Here is a 17,132-nt window from a genome sequence, read left to right as displayed (position 1 = left end):
GTAGCACCAACTGTCGTTGGAATAATCCTCAACATCTGTCGTTGAAATAGGATTCCGGCGTAGATCCTGAGACAAGTCCGGATAAGGAAGGTGGATCTCCAGTTTTGAGTGGGTCGTCATCACGGAAGGAGAAGTGGGTCATGCGGCCCCGGGGCTCCGGGCTCAATGATCACTCGACGATTGTACGTCAAGCATAGCTTTTTATCGGGAGGACACTAGTCAGAGGGCTTGAGAAGTTGTCGGAGGCTCCTAGGATCCCTTGGGAACTCATTCCCTCCAATTCAGGTTCAAGAGAATGCGTGTCTCTACTGCCGGATTCCAGATGCAGCCGACACATGATGCAAGATTTGAGCAGTGTAGGAACATCCTGCGGCTTTTCAATGATAGGGAAGCTGCAATTGCAATAACAAACGTGATGACATTGACAACTTCGAGAAAAAGGTTAAGATTTTGACCCAAACATAGAGGTATACGACATCTGTTATGGCAATTTGCTAAAATTCTCACTCTTTACCTCCTCTCCCGCCCAAATGAACGACACTCTGCCACTCGCCGCACCATCCAGTCGGTAAACTTTCAGCTACCAGATTCAACGAAATCAACAAGGCATTCGACCAAGGAAGCACAACGGCCAGTCGATTCCATTTGCATGTTGTCAAGTGATGCCCGCGGTAATAAAGCACCTCGTGACCTCCGTGGTTGTGTCCGTGGTTGTCTCCGGGATTCTGGAGCAACGTCGATGTTTTCCATTGCGAAACAGAAAAGGAAACAAAGAAAAAAAGAAGCGGATGAGAAAAATGAAGAAAAAAAAGATGCGCGGTCCGGGATTCGAACCCGGGAACTCTCACTGTCAGGTGGCAAGGGCCCCAGCCCGACAACGAACACCGTAGGTATTCGAAGTGCTGTTTGAAGAGCGAACGCGTTGACCACTACGCCAACCGCGCCTTTCCTTTGTTTGTTGGAAGGAGCTCTGTTGACCTAATACATATACCACCCATGGAGTGTTAGATAAGGTACCTGTAATTGGATATGGTCTGTCTCCTGGCACTCAGGCTGACATTACATCATCGTCCGCCGGGCTGCTCTGCCCCTTTCCTTCCCCGTCGCAAAGCTTCCCGTCCTCTCTTACCATTTTCGTCGCCATTACAAGCTTCCCACCGGTGCTCTATCATCTTCCATCTACGACTTCTAGTGTGGAGGATGATAAGGTCATCCATGCGCATTGCTTAGCCGCGAGCATTGCTGCGGATGGCAGGGAATTGTGAGTACCTACCTAGAGGTATCTTTCTGACCGTATACCTCCTCATTGCTAACCTGTCATACAGCGTTGCGCGCATCCCTCTGTGCTCTATGTTCACCCTGGGCTTTGCTTATACTGCCGTATACGCGAATGGCCTCATCCCAACAATCACCCAGATTCCGAACGTACCGCCGCCGCGAGCGCATGACCTGCCGTCCAGCCCCGGCCTTCCTCTTGCGCGATGCCAATCTCTAGTGGGCGTTACCCAAGGAAGAAGATCGAGGGCGTGCAATAAGGCATATACCGTCCTGGCAGTATACATGCGCGACACAGGAGCTCTCGAGGACCGCATTGAGCAGTTGACCAAGGTCCAGCGCGGCGCCAACGACGGGTTGAACAAGCTCGACAACAAGTGCAAGGCAGATGGTACCTCTCTTAATTCTAAAACTTTCTCCTCTGCACATCTGTTCAGTTGGGGCGAGGTTCAGATCTATTCGTGGTGCTGCCAAGTCTGGTCCAAAGTTCCTTGCCCTTCTCACGAGGGTTGTCCCTTCCCTTTTATCTCCTTTATCAACAAAGAAAGGCTGACCCTGATTGAGGTTGCCACCTCATCTGCTCCTCGCTTGATCCAGTCCCTGCCGTGTAGCGGGGTGGTGTCGGAAATGCCGGGCAGTGTTAGGGTAAACCTTGGACACTAGTACCATAGCAAATGTGTCGAGTAGGTACCTCTACGTGGTGTTTGAATTCGATGTGGTCTATCGCCATAGGTGTGGTGTGTCTTCCAGTAAGGTATGCGAGCGCGACGATATTGACCCCGGCACCCTTGTGCTCGACCTCCTATACGATCGCGCCGATATCTTTTGGTCCTATGTTCACCACCGCCGTCTGGTTGAAAAAAAAATAGAATCGTCAGCCAAATCTCGGCTTGGCAGACAGGGATGTTCCAGAGGAAGCTAAACCATATTTCCGGACGTTGGCAGGCTACGAAGCGGCCAAGCATCTTCTATCACATGAGTTCAACAGGTTCTCGTGGGTGGCAGAGGCGCCTCAGGGAGTTGAGCATTACTGCTCCAAGAGAGCATCTGCGATCGGGCATTTCTACTCGAAGGCGATCGAGAGTGGGCACGCCGACGCAATCGACTGGGAAAGACTGGATTGGAACCTCCCTCTGCTCGGACCATTCTTTTGTCTGCCTGAAAACAAGACTGACCGCCAGTCCACTGCCAGTTCTCCTCGTCCTGTCTTTCGCTTTGTTCTGGGTACTTTCAACCCGATGTAAGCAAACAAATAGAAGATTCGTCCGAACGTGAATGAGTTCCCACTTGAATAGAAAGAGCCCCAGGAATATGTCAAGCGTATGACCAACCAGACACCAGAAATCTTCAGACGTATAGGCAGGAGCCTCATCCCATGCCCCTACTGCAGCCTTACCCACTTCGGTGTAAGACTACCCGACCCAAGTGCAAGCCTTGCGCAGGCCACTGCCGCCAACAGAAGCCACGACTGTTACCCTGAGGGATTCAAGGACGTGATGATGAGATTCTATAATCCCGGCCTGAGTCGCGAGCACAAGCTCGCCAAGAATTACACCAACGCTGCTGGCCGCTGGCCTAATTTTGAGATGAAGGACATAGCCTGTTTACTGTATGCCTCGTGGTATGACGTCTGGCACCAAGTTTACCAACGCCGGAAATATACCGACCCTCTCGAATGGACTCATCATCAACATGAATCTATCCACAACAAGGACCTCCCCTCAGTTTGGCATGCGAAGCCAACAAAGCGCATCTTCCCACCGGGCCGCCCGTCATATCTCACGGTCCACTGACTGGAAATGATTCGGGCATGTGTTTCCTTTCTCATATCCCGTGCGGCGGCCTCGACAGATTCAGTACCCAATGAATTCCAATATCCCTAAAACAGTTCTCGCCCGAATTGATGGGCCAGTCTGGTGCTGGCGGGAAATGGGTGGGGGAGCTCGTAAATCTCATCTGGTGTTGCCTTGTATAAGAACTGTAATATTGTGTTCGTCCTGATGTTGGTCTCCCGGGCGACGATTTGTACCTTCCATCCCAACTTCCCAAAACGGCAGCCTATCCATTTTGTTTGCACAGGAAGGCACCGCGGGCACGCCATCAGCGGTCTGCGCTCGCTGCCGCTGCCGTTGTGCTCCTCCATCGTAGAGTGTACTTCTAATAAAGTTTTGAGCCTCGAGTCTTTCTCTTCTACCTTCCTTTCTCTCCCCAACAGCGCAAAGCTTTCTCACGACGTCGTAAGTAAACAGCTTACATCTAAGCTTCACGAGACTTTGGGAAGCCAGTGTATACTAACCCAAGCCAACAACGCGCACTACCAGTCCGGCGATCCATTCTCTTGCCCTGTCTTTGTGTGTTGTTTTCTCAGCAACACCACCACAACACCACCAACAGCACCACAACCATCACAACAACCACCACCAACGACACCATGGCCCATCTCCTTGCCTCCCTCGGTGCTGTCGGCGGTTCGGCTGCCCTCACGGGTACTGCCCCCCTCCTCGCCGCCGCGGCTCCTTCACCGGAACAGCACCAACCGGGCGCTCACGCCCCGGGGTGTGCTTCCGCTCACGCGGGCGCGGCTGCTGAGCAAGAAGATGACGACGACGACGACGATGCCGACGTCGAAGAGGTATGTGCCCATCCCATCTTCATCATCGCATGGCCATATTTCCTCCTGCCTTTTCCTTTGCCCTTTCCTTTTCCCTTTCCACTTCAACATGATGATCTGGAAGTGATGGGAGAGTCAACTACAGTTTGGTCTATCTCGTTACCACCGGACCACATCAGCACCCCCTCCACCACAACTTCTCTTTCGTCCACCGCAATTCCCAGCCATAGAACAGTTTGACTAACTCCCCTCTCATTCATAGATATTCGTGGACTTTTGGAGGGAGATCGAGGTAAGCCGGATCTGAACCAGTTTCGAGACCAGACTTAATACCCAAGCCCACTGACCAACACCTTTTCCCTTTTGTCTCTACCTTCTTGCCTCCCGTCTTGTCCTCTCAAACCCGACGACCCTTTTGAGAAGATTGGGGCGGACGCCGCGGCTTTTGTTTTTGAGCAATACCTTACTTTGCCCTTTGGAACAACCTGCGGAGCTGGACCTCCTCGATTGGCCATGCATGTTTGGGTTTGGGGGTGCTGCCGACGCCTTATGCGAGGTTGAGCGAGGTTGAGCGAGGTTGTCCGAAAGAATAGAATGAGGGAATGGGCGCGGAGGGCGAGAGCAATGCATCTCCTAGGCCGGGAGCGACTGTAAAGGTGTGAGAAACCTCATTGGCGATGTTGAAGCTTTTGAGCGACCTCTCTTTGCCCCAAAATCCTGTGCCCGCTGCTCCCGTTCGGCGGCGGTGGGAGAGATCGAAACCTGCGAGTAGCCTTTTTCCTAGCTCTCTTCGCTGGGCGTGCTCGGGACGCACTGAACAGCAACTTTCAAAAATACCACCACAAGAACCCTTGCTAACTTTTATCGTTCAACAGAGACCGGACACCTCTCGTATCTCGGTGGCTTCGACCAGCAGCGCTACTGCCCACAACGACCTCCCTGCCGCCCCGCCCGCCCACAATCCCGTCCCTCCTCTCACCGAGGACATCGACGCGTCTACCCAGCAGACGCAGCGCAACTCTTCCGTCTCGGGCGAGCAATCGCCTCGAGCTCTGCCCGCGCTGGGTAGAGGACGATGCAGTTTGACTGCTTTCTCGAGCGCAGTCGCCGCAAGTGGTAGTGGCCTTGGCTTTTCTGAGGTCGCTGCCACCTCTGCCACCGCTGCTGTCTCGTCGCAGGAAGAGTCAGAGGAGTCGTTACAGGCTGAGTCTGGGTTCGATGCCTCGGTATTGGGAGAGACGTTGGAGATTGGAACGGCGCGTACAGTCCGGTACGTATGGGCGCCGCAGCAGGCGAGGGTGGTGCAGATATCTGCCCGTCGTGGCTGCCAAGGTCAGGCCGAAGAAGGTAACGAAGAAGGAGAGGAAGTGAGGAACGATGATGTCCAAGGGAGGGGCAGGGAACTCGTTGGCGTTGCTGCTAGCACTCCCACTACCAGGGACAACAGTGGCGTCAACAAGGAGGTTGCAGTTGATGATTATGACGAGGGTATGGAGGACCAGACTGCCGAGGAAGCGGCCGCGCAAGCGGCTCCCGACCAACGCAGGAACCGACGGCACGGACGTGTGTATTCCTCCAAAGAGGTTCGGTCGTTGAGACGCCTCGGACGGGTTTTTACCACCGAAGATGCTCAGTCGGTTCAGTCCTTCCTCCATCCGCCTCCCGGTCCCGCCTCTTCTGAGGACGACAGGGAGGCACCCTCCGATTGATTTTCTCCCTCGCACCCTGCTCCGTCTGTCACTAGTGCTACGGCTCCGGTGGCGGCTCCCGTCGTTCTTCCCAACTTGGGTTCACCGTCGGCTTCGGCTGGCCCCCAAGACTTTCTCGCGGTCCCTCAACCGAGGGTTCCACCTGCGAGCCACGCCGTTGGTGTCGACCCCTACGGCACCGGCGGTAACACTGTCCCAATCATGGCAGTGGGCGAGCAGGCGCCGGAAACGGCCCCGTATCATTCTGATATGGGTCACCGTGCCGCCCTTTCTGACGACGAGGAGCCCTAGGCAACTTGCTCAGAAGAAAGGTCTGGATTCGTGACTGCCATCTAGCAGCCTCTTCGGTCCTGCCGCTCTTCGTGGGCGTACGGCTGGGGGAAGACTCGAAACGGGAGTCTTCCGGGCGTCGACAAGAGTGAAGAGGAGGATATATGGGTTGCCCGGACAGAACAGTCAGCAGGCCGACATGTGGCTGTTTCGAAGGGTTGACGAGAGGAGGAGTTAAAGGTGGGAGAATGTGGGGTGACTAGATGGGTTTTGTGTTGTCGGAGTACGGGTTCCTCTTCGGCCTACATCCACGAAGCTCCAGGTGAAGGGACGGCAGGGCGGCTTGAAATTAGCGTTGGCGTTTTGTGGTCTGGCTTAGCCTGCCCGAGTGCAGATCAAGTTGGATGAGAAGATGGAGGCGAAAGTGTGGTTGGAGGATTTGGAGACGGAGAGCGCGAATAAGATCTTTAGGGGGAGGGTTAGAATTTGGGTTTCGGCACGGGACGGCGTTGGGTTTGTTTTCTCTCGGGAGGGCGTTAGATCTTTGGCTATGGGCTTCTGTGCTGGCGAATACAATGGCAGTGCGGAGTGTTGGTTCCAGCTTGATGACCCAACCCACTATGTCAAGCGCGCGTGTGAGCTGGTTTTCTTCCCATGAGTTTCTTTTTCTTGCCATTCAACCTAATCCCAGGCCAAGGCAGGGAAGGAGAGGGAGGACATGCTCCGAAGGGTGACAATTGCGGATGCGACTGCTCTAACGGATGACGACAACAGATGTCGTAACAAGATACAATCCAGCAGGACAACTTTGAGCCTGCATACAACATCGAGGGAGTCCTCGCTTGCCTTCTTGGGCGGCCTGGAGAGACCTCTCGCACCCCCACGACCTGACCGCCAAGATCAGCGACACAGCAAGGCGACACCCTTCAGGACCACCAGTGCAAAATCAGCTTGCAAGGTGAAACCATCAAGGACCACGAAGACAAACATGACACCCATTCCCGGAGGTTCGATCGTGTCGAGAAAAAGCTAATCGACGTCAACAGCAAGGCCAGCTGAGGCGTGGGAGGGGCCACATCTCAACGCTGAGTTTGTTTTCTCTCGGGATGGCGTTAGATGTTTGGTCCTGGGCTTCCTTCTTAGGTACCATCAAACGATACCCCTAGATCGATTTGCCTGCCATGTCTCACCTTGGTCCTCTATGAGACCTAGGCACGAACAATCGAATTTTATTGCGCTGGCCTCTGTATTCCTCGTTTTTGTCGCGTCCATCTGCTGCTCGAATCGATATACCATTTGTCTGTTTGAAAAGTTGAGTGTCGATGAGATAAGAACGAGTGTCTTTAGCCTTATTCGCCATTAGCACTGAGTGAATTTTGCGAGAAATCGAGGCGAATACGCCCTTGCCTTGCTAGTAAGTCAGCTCCTTCAGCGCCAGGTGCAGAATCAGGAGTTGAGGTCCGATATTTTCCCATTCCGGAGAAGGGGTTCTTTTGGTAGCCATTGGGCTGTCGTAGGCTGATCCAAAAGTGGTTCAAGGAGCCGCTCGCAAGTAAGGTACTCTTCTCGCTCCACCTCCTGCGTCCATCCACGTCCAGTCCCGAAGAAAGTTCGTGAAAGGTGTTTTGGAGCACGGGCACAGGACAATCTTCTATGCTGTAATGGGTGGGTGTTGGGCTTTTTGGGGATGGCGAGGTACAAGTCATGGAGGTGACGATGAGTAGAGGTAGGTACATCTACCATGTTCCTGCGGCTCGCTGCCTGTACGGAGGGCGAGAGCCAAAATGCTATGGGGTACCGAGAGAAACATGGTATCTGCATCCCCTGCAGGCATGATGTTGAAAGTCTCGTTCCGAATCATCTGCGGCGTAAATGTAGACCACTCTGTGTCGTGTTCGTGGTTGGTCTTGTAGGACTGAATAAGAAGTTTAACCTCGAACATTCCTAGGAGGCTGGTGTTGTTGGCTGGGTCGGCAGGACCTTCTGCTTGCCCCGGGTGGCGTAGTACTTCTCGATGAGGAGGTGGCGGATGCTGCGAGGGAGGTGGAGGATTCTTTCGGCGAGAAGGGCTTTGGTGGGTACGGTGCAGACTCCTTCTGCTGCTTTGAAGTTGTCAGAGTTGGTGTTGCAGAATAGCGGCGAAGGGCATTCTGGTGGTTGGAAACAAGGAAGCGGTTGAAGTGTCGACAGCTTTGTCCCTGTCGTTATCTTCGGCTTTGGCGGCATGGGTTTTTGCTTCCTTGTGAAGGCGATTAGGTGATTGGTCTTCAGATTTCCCCTTCCTTCTTCCGGCCCTGGAGTCCGAAGAGGCTCATGACGCGCCTCTGTTGCTCCGTGCCCAGTTGGCCTCATATCGGCTTGGCGCCTGGCCTCCGCGTGACGGACGTCCATCCGCGATCTGCATGCTGTCGGGCTGTCGAAGCAGACACGCAGGGTCATGACCACGGTGCGATGGTACTCGGCCATTTGCTGGTTGTATCTCTGCAGGAGCTGGGCGAGCACGCTCTAAAGCAGGTGATGATGCTTATTCGTGGCGTCACTCTCTTGGTCGGCCTTCGCGTGCTTCCTCACATGGCACGATCCGCACGCCCCGGCTCCCCGCCAACCTGTCCCACTCAGCAAAGCAGCCATCGCCTTTGGCATCACAAGCTCGCCCTCGACTTAGCACCCCCAGGTAAGGTCAGCCAGGAACGTCGCGACGAAGTAATGGTAAGCGAGACATCGACCGCCTAGGGAAGGCTTGGAACAGACTGGCTTTGGAGTCCAATGAGGATGACAGCTGAAGAAGAAAAACGCGGGTTATTTAAAGGGGGTGAGACATCGATATCTGAGAAAGCACAGCATGGATCAGAAACGGCGAGAATCGACAAGAAAACCTGACGAAGGAAATAACCTCAACCTGTAACCACAAAGTCCGATTCACTGGAATGGCGCAGAAAGGAGATAGGGAAACCTTAAAACCTTGAATGCAACATTTTCTGTAAGACCCAGCCAGACCCACCTCTATCCAACCTGGTTTGTACAACCTCCTTCACCATACCGAATGCTTCCACCCTTCACCAAAGGCAACCTAGAAGAACCTAAAAATCGAATCCGGCCCCCTCCTCCTCTTAAACCCGCCATACCACTTACAAGCCGGATACAGAATCGCCAAAACCAGCAACCAAAACCCAAAGAACACCCACAGGTTATCCACGCCCACGGCGTTCTGGCCGGGGTTCCACGGATCCGGGTGCGCCAGCACATGCCCAAAGAAGTGCTTCGCGGGCCTAGCCAGCACGAACTGCAGCGTCAAATGGCCGACAAAGAAAAACAACGCAGAGGTACCAAACACCAAAAGGGGATCAAAGACAATGGTAGCCAAGCGGGGAGGAATGACGCTGAAGAAGGCAAAGAGAAAGAGGTTGCCTGCCATGGTGAAGGCCCAGAAGGCCACGTCGGGCGGGTACTTGATCAGGTAGATGAAGGAGCGCCAGGAGGCCAGGTATTGGTTTTCGGGGCTGTCCGGCTTTGCGTGCTCGGGCATGTGGAGACAGCCTTCGGAGAGATTTCCGGCGTTGAGGAAGCGCGTGCCGATGAAGATGATGGAAAAGGCGATGCCGGCGAGGAGGTTGCCTATCGTAATGGCCTTGGTGCTCCATGAGCGGGCGAGAATGATGCGGCCGGCTACGAGACCGAGGATGGCGAACGAGATCCAGGCCAAGGGGGGAAAGACGGAGATGATGCGCCACTCGGTTTCGAAGACGCGGTAAAACCAGATGCGAGCCCAGATGGTGTCGGGGAGCTTTTGCACGGGTTCGGCGCCGCAGTGGCCGTTCGTTGGGCTGAGCATGATGTTCCACCAGATGGTCACAACTGCGAGGGCGGAGAGAACCACATTGTGGACGTGCCAGGAGATGTCGGCGGCACGGATGATGGCCCGGTCGGGAGCAATGTCTTCGACGCCCCGGCGGTTAGCCAGGAGCGGCTCGGTGGCTGAGTCTTCCTTCTTCTCCGGGAGCAGCTTGAGGATGATGAAGGCGAGCATCTTCTCCATCTTGGCAGTCACAAGCCAGATCAGGCCAGAGAGGAGGTAGTCAACAGCCAAGGCAAACAAGACGATGTTGAGGAACCACGTCTCTCCCAAGGTGATGCCCAGGCTGATGGCGATCATGACCAGGGTCAAGACGAAGGCTCTCGTGAAGAAGTGCCAGGCCATCCGGGTTGTGGACCAGCCTAGGTTGGTTCGGGACCGACCGAAGTAGACGATGCCCATGCCAAGAAGGAAGGTGAAGCCCGGGGCGCAGAGATGGGTCAGCACACGGATGTTGTGAGCAATGGGGCGATTCCATTCGGTGACCGGGACCGAGTCGTTCTCGCCGTGAGGAGCAGTTCCGTGATCCCATGATTGTAGGGCCATGGAGTTGTGGTCCAGAGCCATGAGGACGATCAACAGTCCTCGAAGTAGGTCGGGCGCAAGGGCGCGGGCGGTTGACTTGTGATGGCCATCATGACCTGTTCTCAACGTGTGGGTGAAGGAGCCATAGGTGTAGGAGCCATGTTGATGATGCTGGTTGGATTGAGCCTCAAGAGCAGATGATTGCCCATTCTGGATATGCCATTCTTCGTCTGGGATTGGCTCATGGTCGAGAACTTGAAGGTCGGAGGATGCATCGCAGGCATCGGCCGCAAATGAGGTTTCTTGAACAGCAGGATCTGGTTGCTCTGGAATGTCGACCTGACACGCCTGTGCCGGCCGGTTATCGATTTGGTCCTGCGTCTTCATGACTGCATTGGATACTGTCGGTTGCTGTCACCAAAGATGACACAGGTTGGACGGCGTGAAAAGTGAAGAGAGCAGGTACAGTCTGGTGGGTGAGGGATGTTGAGTTGGCGGAAGTTGTGAGTTGTTAAACCCCGAAGCGGAAGGATTTGAGATGTCAAGTGTGGAGGTCGCGTGTCGCTGTTTCCGATGAGGTCACCCAGCTTTAAACAGACAGTGTGCTGCCTGTTCTCTTGCTTGGACCACCGCATGAGACTTTGCCGGGGAGCCTATCATCTTCGCCGATGCGTTGGCAGTCACTGTTATTTTAGCGGGTGCTGGCTTTGCTGTGCATGCGCTGTTTCACGCTTGTCGATTTGTGGAACCATGAGCACGCCCCAAAATCAACTGTTCACAGGGCTGACTTGGAAGTTGAGAACCCGAGCATTTTCATTCTGATTCATTTTCCTGTCCTTGAAAGTGCGAAATCCTACCATTTTCCAATCTTGAATTTGTCACCTAGACAAGACAGTGCAAGACTCTTGCGGCCTTTCGGGATGAATCACCATCGTCACAACGAACCGGGAGCAATGCATGCCAGCTCTTAAGTCCGGTACGCCTAGGGCCAATGGTGATCGAGATTGGGGCAGATCCTCTGTAAATCCGGGGCATGGCTCGGACTCTCGGGGCCGTCTTCCATCTCATGGCAAACAAACTTCCGAATAACCTCTGGGACACTCGCATAGCATATACGCAAAAGGCTACCTGATGTTGAAAAATGCCCATCAATATTTTCTCAAGAATCTGGCGATTTTTTGTCTGTTTTCCAGACACTTAAGATGTAATTGTGGCTGAGATAATCCGAAGCAGAATGGCAGTTTTTCGCTATGATGTTATGCATCAACGCTGCTCTGGTTGCACAAGATCTTATCTTCGGCGTGTAAATATCATTACAAGTGCCATTCTTCGAGATATGCTGCTCACAAAAAAACCTTAACTCGGTGCCTTCTCAGATCCAAACATCACTAAAACCAAAGTCCGGCAATAGCACAAGGCATATTTCAAGATACCAGATCATTTGGATAAATAATCAGTGGTAACCTGGGCTTCAAGCCCACATGTTTCTTCCCATCTTGTAAACAAGACGCAGAGGCATTCTCAAACGCTCACAGTTCATCTTCGCCTCCAGCTTCCAACACGAACCAACGACTCAACCCAGCCCAAACCAAAGGCTAAAACCACAACCGCAATAACAAGCACCAAAATGTTCACCCCACCACCACCTCCACGCCAACCCCCCAGCTCCCACAAAACTTCCGCGCCGCCGTCCTCCCCGCCCCCACAAAACTTCCGCGCCGTCGTCCTCCCCGCCCCCACTCGCCCCCTCAAAATTCACACCCTCCCCCTCCCCACCCCCGGTCCCAACCAACTCCTCATCTGCGCAGGCGACGCCGTCATCGCCACCGGCCTCCTCCCACAAACTTCCTACCCGACCATTTTAGGGCACGAATACATCAGTGACGTTTTCGCCATCGGCCCTATCACAGAGGGTCAAACAGCGGGACCTCAATTCAAAATAGGCGACCGCATAGGCGGCCACTGCACCACTTGCCCACCTTGCCTACGAGGCCAACAGCAGACGTGCTCCTCACAGCAGATCGCAGGCGTTAGTCATAACGGTGCTCATGCCGAGTATACACTTTTGCGAACGCAAGCTGCGGTGTGAGTGCCGCGGGATATGGATCCCGCCTCGACAGCGCCATTTCTATGCGCAGGGTTAACTGTTTTCAACGGTATCCGGCGCATGAACATCCCACCAGGGAGCGGTGGGGGTGGATTCGTAGCCATCCAGGGCTTGGGCGGGCTGGGTCATTTGGCTGTGCAATATGCAAAAGCGATGGGTCATCGCGTCGTGGCTATTAGTAGGGGAGAAGAGAAAGGGGAGTTTGCGATGAACGAGTTGGGAGCGCATGAATATGGCGTTTGAGCTGATGGAGGCGGGGAAACCAAAGTATAGGAATGTGTTGGTAATGGAGTAGAGGGATTGAGACGAGATGTTTGATGGTGGGGGATTAGAAGCCTCAATTCTCTAGTTACCTAGCCATTTCTCTTTTGCTTCTAGTATCTTCGGCTGTACGGGTTGGCGGAGTGGCAGTGAGTAATCAGGTTGACATCGAACTTTAACCTCCTCGACACACTTGAACGCTAGGGAGCTCAGGCGTTGATGGGCATAATGAAAACATGGAACTTGAAATCAGTCAACGAGGACTACTTACGTGGACAAAGTCCATAGTAAAGCAGCTTGGGTTGTCGTGAAACCCGAAGCTATTGAAAAGGGGCAAGTAAACAAACACAAGCCAAGGGAGGTATGATAAGTGCTCGTGTAAGAACAGGGCTGTACACATAGAGTAAACGCCTTGTTTATTATGTGAATCATAACGAATTCTTGGAGGAACATTATCCAACGTAATGCAGGATCGAAAACTGGTGTAAACATGCAATGTTCGTGGGTATACAATCCGCGAAAGGGTATATCCAAAGGATGCGTGTGAGGAATCAAGAAAAACTAATATGTATATCGGAACCCGGCCTGTGATCCGATGTTAGCTTTCCTCGCAGTTGCATCAAAGTCTTTGGTCCGCTTACCGTTTTTTCCACAGCCCCGTTCGTACGTGCAGCCCGGTTGTTCCGGAAGTAGAAGTATATCGTAAGGACACCGACGAGTGAGATCATCAAGATATGGGACCTATACAACGAGATCAGCTTGGGCAGCCGCAAAGAAACGACAACATGAAGCCAAAGGTTCTTACCCGATCGACACCCACACAGCTGTAGTATATCTCGGAGCCTCAATATTGCGAACTATGTAGCTGCCAGCAATACCGCCGGCACCGTTGAACATGGTGCATGCAGCAGCGGTGAAAACGCGCTTCCATTGTCTAAGAGTATGTTAGCGGGTTACAACAAGTCCATTCCAATGCGTCTCCAACTTACCCAACAACATTGTTGGCCTGGTACGCGGTCAAAGCTGCCCAGTTAGCCACGTATGCTCCAGTCGAGAGGAATACTCCAAAGTAGCGCGCTCCAGAATTATCAGCAAATCCAAGAATAGCAAAGCCCGTGATCATGCAAAGGGCGTTAAAGGTAATGATAGGGCCCCTGATCCGGAACCGATCAGCAACCACGGACGACACTATGACCGGGACAACCGCGTAGTAGTAAGGCGGAGCCGAGAGAATGATGGCTTGGTTAGGCGAATAGCCCAAGCCATTCTCCAGAATGATGGGGACGAAGTACGCCAGGGCCGTAGAGACGACGTTCTGCATAAAGAACAGGCAGGCGAACACCCAGATCTTGAAGTCCTTGGCGTGGACAAGCACAGCCATCAGGCTAAACTTTTGGGCGATGAGGTCCCCGCGATCCTTCTCGATGCGGCGCGAGGCGATGTCGGCTTCTTCCTCCGTCAGGAACCAAAAGCTCTTGTGCGAGTTTTCGGGGAAGTCGACGATCCACCAGTACGTCGCGATACCCAGCACGCATGTGCAGAGACCTTGCACAACGAACATCCATCGCCATCCCTCAAGGCCTGCACCTCCGTTGCGCTGTTGGAGACCGTAGTTGACCAAGCTCCCAGTAGCCAGGATAATGACTTCCCCGCTCTGCATGAAAGCAAACCGGACCTGCTGTTCGCGGCGTGGATACCAGCAGCTGATGAGGTAGGAAAGACCGGGGTAGATGCCAGAAGATGTGGCGCCGAGGAGGACGCGCAGGGCGATCATCTGCTTCCAGTCCTTGACAAATCCGGTTGAGAGGGTGATGATGCCAAACGAGAAGGTGATGAAGCTGAACCAGATGCGGGGACCAAAGGTGCGCACGGCAATGGTCGAAGGTAGCTGGAAGATGATGCTCGCTACGGTGAAGATGAAGATGGAAACGGAAAAGCGGTTGCCGTGGTCGAGTCCCAAGTCCGATGGCATCGATGTGACGGCGGCGCTCGAGATAACACCGCTGTCGAGGAGGTTGAGACTACATAGGATTCCTGCGATCGTGCAAAGCCGTAAGTCTACCTTTCGGCGAATACGCCGTTCTTGCTCATGCGAGTAGCCGGTGCGTTGGGGGTCGGCGAGGTCATCCTGGCGCAAATCGACATTCTCAACTTCGTGATCACTGCGGGTATCGATTCCTGGTTTCTTCGTGCTTCGACTGCCTATACTATTTGGCCTCGAAGTGTCAGAATTGCTGATGTCAAGAGAATTGGAGTTCCTCGGCCTGGAATCGGGTGGGGGTTGATGAGATGGCGCCCTGCCCTCGATGGCAGGGGTGCTGGATGATATCATGACCAGGAAAGGGACTACCCCGTGGGGCAAGTTAGGACGATAAAGATGATTAGGAGCGTGATGCCATTAGGTGTTTGAGGAAAGCAAAGGCCTTATGGCAAAAGCGACAACATTGCGATGGGAACGTCGAGTCTTTGAGGAGGTCACCATTCATGATTTCAAATGCTCGCAAATGCTCGCAAATGCTCGACGTTGCAACCAGGACCGGAAGTTCTAGAATGACCCACCACTATATTGGTGGGAAAGCAGCCGTGGCATCAGCTCTGCCGCTACAAGCTAAGCTCTTTCCAGTCGTTGGTCTCCCCGGCGGTGGGCGGGAGACTTTGGCTGTTCGGCCTGGGCAAAGAGCTATCGCTGGATTGAGACATGTTACCCAATGAGGATGCATCGTTTTGGTCGCTGTGGGGCACCGAGGACACCAAAAAGTCAGTTGATTGTGACATTGCGATATCGCGCCTGCCGTGCTGCCTCGGAGTTTGCAGTGGCTGTTGTTCGAGAAATGTTACCCGAACTCTCTTCCTCACTTTTCTCCGGCTGGTGTCAGATCTTTCTCATGGAAGACAAGAAAAAGCCGATCATTCAGCCGCATAGCATCCAAAAAGATCCTTTGTGTCCCGGTGTTGAATAGGCCATTGGATACAACCCTCTTTCTTTTTTTTCGTCATGTCTCGCTTGATCGGTTTCGTGGTTCCGCGTCTTGCAGCAATGGCGTTCTGCATCAATGCACCGCTCCTCTTTCCCCGCGCCGTCGGCGGCGGCGCACCCCACGCTTTCGGGAGAAGCTTTTACCCCATTCAACAGTTGCAGGACCCCAGCTGCGCGCCAATCACAGTGGTCAAATTGAGGCACTCTCTCCTCTCTCACATGTCTCTCTCCTTCAGTTTCGGCACGTGCCGTTGCTTTCACACGACTTCAGACAAATATCGCATCCCATTCTCGCCTTCACAGTGAAGTTTAATATTGAATCGTTGTTCGTAAAAGAAAATGAATCTGCTTGCTGTTTGTCGGCCCCAAGAAAGAGAGTGAATAGAAGGCTTTCGTTAAGTTGAGGAGAGATGGATGGCAGGAAATATTGGCGCTGGTAGTGGGCAAGCGGCACGAAGTGTTGAGAAAACATCAGATGAGATGAAAACCAAGGTCCAAGGTTACAACACTCTAACTACGCCGAAGGACCCTGAGCCACGACCCGCTCAGGAAAAGTCTACAAGTATCGAGTTAGAGGCCTCGGAGCAGACTTTTCATCGAGCGAATTACAAGATAAAGACATAACCACCCCGAAAAAGCCCACCAGAAGGATAGAAGGGGACACAAAGAGCCGAAGCCACTGACCCAACCCTAACCCTTCCCCATCTCTCACCCTTGATCAAACACACCTACCTCCAAAGACACTGGCTTTTTCTGTCCCGCTCACGGGAGACTTATGTATAAAACTCTTATAGTCAATTTGGTACTGACGCCTCGCACTCTCTAGAAGCATCTCGAGCCTCATATCCTCATCTGCTCTTCTCCGAGTCTTCCTCATCATGACCGACACGGGACCAGAGTGCGACCTGTTGGGGCTGATGTTGCTCTGAACCTGAATGTAAAACAGAGAGAAGGGTATTCGAAACCCAACCGAAATACGGCACAAAACCGTGAGTTTTATCCTCTTTGATGGACTTATTGATCTGATAATTAGGAGTCTCGACATCCGGCGTGATTATCCCCGAGCCGAGTCGCCAGAACGAGGTAACACGAGAAGTGAACCATGACTTGGCCGTGGCAGTCCAGACTTCAGATGTCGCAGAAGTTACACAACGAGATCAAGGAATCATGTGCTCGTTTCCATATACGGTGTTGAGCTGTGGACACTTCTCGCCCATCCAAAGGGGGGCAAGCACGACATGGGATTCTCAGGTGTGGCTATAATTTCCGACTGGATTTCCATCGTACGATTGCCATTGCCATCGTAAGGGGTTTCATAGACCGCTCCGGAGGAAGGGAACAAAACTGCCGCTAGGCCCTCCGTCGTTCGCTCTAAACAGCCGGTCCGTCGGTCAGCAGGCGTTGGTGGCACCGCTTTTGAACTGATTCGGGGTTGGTTATAGATACGGAGCTCATCTTGGCCCACTTAGGCCTCCGATGCCCTTCGGTGTCCGGTCGCAGTCCGCATCGCATCAAGACCGGGATTGATGGCACTCGTATATGCC

General features: G+C 53.4%; 5 protein-coding genes and 1 non-coding gene across 6 annotated transcripts; 3 read left to right on the top strand and 3 right to left on the bottom strand.

Annotated features, from left to right (window-relative positions):
• Positions 1–813: 813 nt before the first annotated feature.
• Positions 814–944, bottom strand: SMAC4_13100. The gene is made up of 2 exons: positions 908–944; positions 814–849 (listed from the first exon to the last, which is right to left on the bottom strand). It is a non-coding gene; the product is annotated as a tRNA-Glu (tRNA).
• A 406-nt stretch (positions 945–1,350) lies between these two features.
• On the top strand, positions 1,351–3,068 carry SMAC4_01481 (uncharacterized protein; the record flags this gene model as incomplete). Its single annotated transcript, XM_003352600.2, has 3 exons — positions 1,351–1,666; positions 2,221–2,515; positions 2,666–3,068. 3 exons carry the CDS (start codon positions 1,351–1,353, stop codon positions 3,066–3,068), a joined length of 1,014 nt encoding a protein of 337 aa, XP_003352648.2.
• Positions 3,069–3,706: 638 nt separating this feature from the next.
• Positions 3,707–5,886, top strand: SMAC4_01482 (uncharacterized protein; the record flags this gene model as incomplete). Its single annotated transcript, XM_003352601.1, has 4 exons — positions 3,707–3,907; positions 4,149–4,178; positions 4,762–5,519; positions 5,631–5,886. The coding sequence occupies 4 exons, from the start codon at positions 3,707–3,709 to the stop codon at positions 5,884–5,886; spliced, it is 1,245 nt and encodes a 414-aa protein (XP_003352649.1).
• Positions 5,887–8,935: 3,049 nt separating this feature from the next.
• Positions 8,936–10,634, bottom strand: SMAC4_01483 (uncharacterized protein; the record flags this gene model as incomplete). Its single annotated transcript, XM_003352602.2, has 1 exon — positions 8,936–10,634. The coding sequence occupies exon 1, from the start codon at positions 10,628–10,630 to the stop codon at positions 8,936–8,938; it is 1,695 nt and encodes a 564-aa protein (XP_003352650.2). The 5' UTR covers positions 10,631–10,634.
• Positions 10,635–11,870: 1,236 nt separating this feature from the next.
• On the top strand, positions 11,871–12,332 carry SMAC4_01484 (uncharacterized protein; the record flags this gene model as incomplete). Its single annotated transcript, XM_003352603.1, has 1 exon — positions 11,871–12,332. The coding sequence occupies one exon, from the start codon at positions 11,871–11,873 to the stop codon at positions 12,330–12,332; it is 462 nt and encodes a 153-aa protein (XP_003352651.1).
• A 650-nt stretch (positions 12,333–12,982) lies between these two features.
• SMAC4_01485 (uncharacterized protein) lies at positions 12,983–15,240 on the bottom strand. Its single transcript, XM_066089600.1, has 4 exons — positions 13,601–15,240; positions 13,417–13,545; positions 13,253–13,352; positions 12,983–13,196 (listed from the first exon to the last, which is right to left on the bottom strand). The coding sequence occupies exons 1-4, from the start codon at positions 14,941–14,943 to the stop codon at positions 13,173–13,175; spliced, it is 1,596 nt and encodes a 531-aa protein (XP_065945765.1). The 5' UTR covers positions 14,944–15,240; the 3' UTR covers positions 12,983–13,172.
• Positions 15,241–17,132: the final 1,892 nt, after the last annotated feature.

This window comes from Sordaria macrospora, chromosome 1 (genome assembly GCF_033870435.1).
Source record: "Sordaria macrospora chromosome 1, complete sequence".
Classification (NCBI taxonomy): domain Eukaryota; kingdom Fungi; phylum Ascomycota; class Sordariomycetes; order Sordariales; family Sordariaceae; genus Sordaria; species Sordaria macrospora.
The sequence above is the reverse complement of the archived record's forward strand: the minus strand, read 5'-3'. Positions and strand labels throughout refer to the sequence as shown.

Excerpts from the sequence above, each read along its gene's own strand:
- SMAC4_01485 (XM_066089600.1), bottom strand. The coding sequence starts at position 14,943 with ATGATATCATCCAGCACCCCTGCCATCGAGGGCAGGGCGCCATCTCAT. Across the intron at positions 13,546-13,600 it reads CAGGCCAACAATGTTGTTGG|ACAATGGAAGCGCGTTTTCA; the intron begins GTAAGTTGGAGA and ends ACATACTCTTAG. Across the intron at positions 13,353-13,416 it reads GCTGTGTGGGTGTCGATCGG|GTCCCATATCTTGATGATCT; the intron begins GTAAGAACCTTT and ends CTCGTTGTATAG.